At 46.9% G+C, this 4,610-nt stretch overlaps 1 protein-coding gene across 2 annotated transcripts in view; it reads left to right on the top strand.

Moving 5' to 3' along the window:
- The first annotated feature begins 418 nt into the window (after positions 1-418).
- The window catches only part of IGBP1 (immunoglobulin (CD79A) binding protein 1), a 33,454-nt gene continuing 29,262 nt past the window's right edge, over positions 419-4,610 (top strand). Inside the window, exons 1-3 of one of the 2 annotated variants that reach the window (XM_011943153.1) lie at positions 419-499; positions 678-1,090; positions 1,477-1,770. In XM_011943153.1, coding sequence (XP_011798543.1) covers positions 903-1,090; positions 1,477-1,770 — 482 coding nt within the window. In that variant the 5' untranslated portion in view covers positions 419-499; positions 678-902. The remainder of the gene's footprint in view (positions 500-677; positions 1,091-1,476; positions 1,771-4,610) is intronic. The other variant, XM_011943154.1, reaches the window with a different exon arrangement.

Raw genomic sequence — 4,610 nt, 5'->3', positions numbered from 1 at the left:
ACTGAGTACTCAGGCTAGCCAGAGTGGTGCAAAGATGAGTCAAATTTCATTGTGATAAGAGAGATTTGTAAGTCACTAGCAATTATACAGTGTGGTAGGTGCCATGATAGAGATGCAGAGAAGAAACCCAGACTTGGCGGCTGAAGGGCCCAGGATGGAAGGCGGTGGGGAGACAAGGAAGGTTGCACAGAAATAACATTTGACATAGGAACTAAGTGCACGAAGGGAAGCCGGCTGTGCGGTGACCGGAGTTGCAGGTTACCAATCTTGCTGAAGGGGGCTCCACTGGACCCCGGGTCGTAGGCGTGTGTGGTGTGAAGGGGGAAGACGACGGGAGAGGATTGGCTGGGAGGAATCCGGAGCTCCAGTTGGTGGGTGGACGGAAGCCGCAGGGGGGCGCTACTTGCACTTCGCGCTCAAGCGACGGGATCTCCAAACCGTGGGAGTGGCGCAGCGGCAGGAGTCCCCGGACTCCTCAATCGAGGGAGCTACTCGCAAGGTAAGGGGCGCGCCTGACCGGCTCCTAAAGCGCACTCGCTCGTCTGCACTCCTCGTGCTCCGAATTCAGCCTCGCCACACCCGGGCTTCAGAGCCCACAGAACTTCTCAGCCCCGTGTCGGCGACGAGGAGCTCATGGTAAAACAGCGCCTAGGGTTTCGCTTGTTTGTTTTTAACAGATGCCTACGACTTGTAATAGGCTGCCTCATAAAATGAGTCTATGGAAACGGTTGCCAGGGCCGGCGAACGGTGGCTCCCGGAAGTCCTTTGATGCTTTGGTAACTGTGAAGCTACTGGACCAATGAGGTGCCTCTTCCGGTTTTGTCCGCGGTCGCCCAGTTCTTCTTTATCAAGGTTGCCTTTGACCCCGGGAAAGAGATCTTCCGGGTTCCTCTCTCCCCAAGATGGCTGCTGAGGACGAGTTACAGCTGCCGCGTCTCCCCGAGCTGTTCGAAACGGGCAAACAGTTACTGGACGAAGTAGAAGTAGCGACTGAACCTGCCGGTTCCCGGATAGTCCAGGAGAAGGTGTTGAAGGGCCTGGACCTCCTTGAGAAGGCTGCCGAAATGTTATCGCAGCTAGACTTGTTCAGGTATGGGGGAAGATAGTAATAATGGCTGAGAACGAAGGTAATAATGGTTACCAAGGGTGGAGCCATTGCGTCTGAGTGGAGGGGACCTTTAGTAGTGAGAACCTTTCGTTCCTACTTACCACTGCGATCTTGTGTACATTGTTTACATTCCCCACCTCTCTTCCCAGATGGTTGATATTCCACGACTCTGCTCCCTAGTGCCTGCTGATAGCAAGGCATTGGGTGTGAGCGCTCAGCCACTTTCATTAAGTGAAACTGGGCGCTGTTACCCGTGCCTCCTCCCTCTGCTCCACTCCCAGCCCAGCCTCCCACTCCGTCCCCCAGGAGCCAAGGGCCACAATTTGAATGCCTAGCCAGGCTTCACTGCCTCCTTTTTGCTCTTCCAGCCGAAATGAAGATTTGGAAGAGATTGCTTCCACCGACCTGAAGTACCTGTTGGTGCCAGCGTTTCAAGGAGCCCTCACCATGAAACAAGTCAACCCCAGCAAGCGTCTAGATCATTTGCAGCGGGCTCGAGAACACTTTATGAACTACTTAACTCAGTGCCATTGCTACCATGTGGCAGAGTTTGAGCTGCCCAAAACCAAGAACAACTCAGCTGAAAATCACACTGCCAATTCTTCCATGGCTTATCCTAGCCTCGTTGCTATGGCATCTCAAAGACAGGCTAAAATAGAGAGGTGGGTCAATAGCTATAATATGAGGGCTGCACAATGGCAGTGCTTTTTGGGGGCATGCTTTCTTGGCGGTTGGTGGGGGGCCAGAATGGTGTGTGTCACTTTCTTGGTTCTTATTGAGCATAGGCCCTGGGGAGAGCAAACTTTCCTCAGTTTTTCAAGAAGCCTCTGCTTTTGTTGAGATGATTATACTTACCTATCAGACCCCTACTACCTTATGATTGCCAACAGCAGCAATGTAATTTAGCAGAGTGTCTCCCAACCTTTTCCACATCCATCATAGCAATGTTCACATGGTACAATGGGGTAGATGTCTCTGGAAGACAAAGCTAGGCCATTTTATGGTCCACTGATTGAGGAGCTCTGTTCAGACTGCTGGAGTAGATGTGTAACATCCTGAACTCATCTTAGTCCTGGCACAGCTTCATCGTGTGATCTTGGAAAAGTTGCTTACTTTCTTAGGTTTTTTTTTTGTTGTTTGTTTTTTAAACAACATTTAATGGGTGGTCATGCTGTCTAGGAACTATGCTAGGCACTGGGGATACAAAGTATATAGGTGTTTGTGTGAGTATGAGTGGTCCGTGCCTTGGAGGAGCATACAACCTGGTGAGGAAAACGGGCATAGAAACAGAATATCAATATAAACTGATGTTATGGAGGGTTGTACAAGGTACTATGAGAGCAGACGGGAGGGGCACCTAACCAAAGGGAGCAGGAGAGAGGAGAAAGCTCCCTCGAAGAGGTGACTCCTGTGCTGAGTTCTTTAAGGGTAAATAGGAATATCCAGAGGAAGAGGAGAGGAGGGCATTAGCCAGCAGAGTATGTAATAGCCTTAGTAAAGCCACAGAGGCATTAAAGAAACAGTGGTGAGTGGAGATGTCTAGGACGAAAACAGCAGGTATAAGCAATTAGGTGATGGTAGAACACAAAGAGGGTGGTGGTAAGGGGGAAGGAATGATACTGAAGAATGTTGTAGGGTCCACGTCAAGGAGAGCCTGGGATGTGAGGAACGTGAAGAGAAACTTGTTGCTGAGAACTTGATAAGGTGTTTGAATCCCAGCTCGACTGCTGTGATTAATCACTGATTTTTGGCAAGTTATTTAATCTTTCAGTACCTGAATTTCCCCAGCTGCAAAATTCAGATAATAATAGGTCCTTCCTTATAAAGTGGTTTTTGAGGATTAAAAGAGAAATATATATAAAGCAGTTAGCACAATGTTTGACACAGTAAACACTCAAAGTCAACTATTATTATTTGCGGCTAAGAGTATGGGTTGTAGAGTGAGAGCCCTGGGTTTGAGACCCAGCTTTACTTATGATCGGTTGGACTTTGGGGAAGTTATTTAACCTAACTGAGCCTCAGCTTTCCTCATATGTGAAATCTAAATAATAATGGTACAGATGGTCCCCGATTTGCGATGGCTTGTCTTAGAATTTTTTGACTTTATATTGGTGCAGAAGCAATACACATTCAGGGGAACATCAATAAATTACATGAGTTATTCAACACTTTATTATAAAACAGGCCTTGTGTTAGATGATTTTGCCCAACTGTACGCTAATATAAGTGTTCTGAGTATGTTGAAGGTAAACTAGGCTAAGCTATGATGTTCAATAAGGTGTATTAAATGTTTTCAACTTCCCATATTTTCAATTTATGATGGATTTATTGGGATGTAGCCCCGTTTTAAGTTGAGACGCACGTGTACCTACCTCAGGCTTAATAAGCACAAATGGGAAAAAACACGTAAAACAGCACAATATCTGGCACATGGTGAGTATTCTGTAAATGTCAGCTGCTATCAGATAGGACACGCCAAAGAGCTTACTCTGGTTGGTGACTGAGATCCACTGAAGAGTTCTGTTTCTTTTTTCTTTCTTTTTTTTGATACAGAGTTTTGCTCTTGTCACCCAAGCTGGAGTGCAGTGGTGTGATCTCGGCTCACTGCAATCTCCACCTCCTGGGTTCAAGCAATTCTCCTCCCTCAGCCTCTCGAGTAGCTGGGATTACAGGCACCTGCCACCACGCCCGGCTAATTTTTGTATTTTTAGTAGAGATGGGGTTTTGCCATGTTGGCCAGGCTGGTCCGCCTCGGGCTCCCAAAGTGCTGGGATTATAGGCATGAGCCACCACGCCCGGCCATTATTCCTTTTTTTCTAACCACTTTTTAATCTTGGTATTCTTTCAAAATAAGATGAAATGCTATGCTTAAAATGACAATTCTAATATATAACAGGTACTCTAAAAATAATTAGCATCCCCCATAAAGACTGCCATTTTGGTTGGGCACAGTGAGTCACATCTGTAATCCCAACACTCTGGGACAGTGAAGTGGGTGGATCGCTTGACCTCAGGAGTTTGAGACCAGCCTGGGCAACATGGCGAAACCCCGCCTCTACAAAAAAATACAAAAATCAGCCAGGAGTGGGGGCTTGCACCTGTAGTTCCAGCTACTTGGGGGGCTTGAGGGGAGAGGATCACTTGAGTCCAGGAGGCGGAGTTTGCAATGACCCGAGATCGTGCCATTGCACTCCAGCACTCCAGCCTGGGTGGCAGAGTGAGACCCTGTCTCAAAAAAAAAAAAAAGAGACTAATTTTGAAAGCCATAAAAAAATGGCTTACAAAGCTTAAGACCAAATTAAGATTCTGCATATTTTTTTCCTCTTAAGTAACAGTAAAGACATGTTTTAATCCAAGCAAATGCAGAGAAGCAAATTATCTTTACTCTCACAATTACTACATTTCTAAGTCTCTTCCACAAATACTATCTTTTTCTTCTTTATATTCCCTGCCGAGCCTGACCCTGAAAGGTCAGTTTACTAGAGTTACTAGAGGTGCCAGA

Source organism: Colobus angolensis, unplaced genomic scaffold, assembly GCF_000951035.1.
Source record: "Colobus angolensis palliatus isolate OR3802 unplaced genomic scaffold, Cang.pa_1.0 Scaffold216, whole genome shotgun sequence".
In the NCBI taxonomy this organism is placed as follows: Eukaryota; Metazoa; Chordata; class Mammalia; order Primates; family Cercopithecidae; genus Colobus; species Colobus angolensis.
Note: the sequence above shows the minus strand (reverse complement) of the source record. Positions and strands in the feature narration are given on the sequence as shown.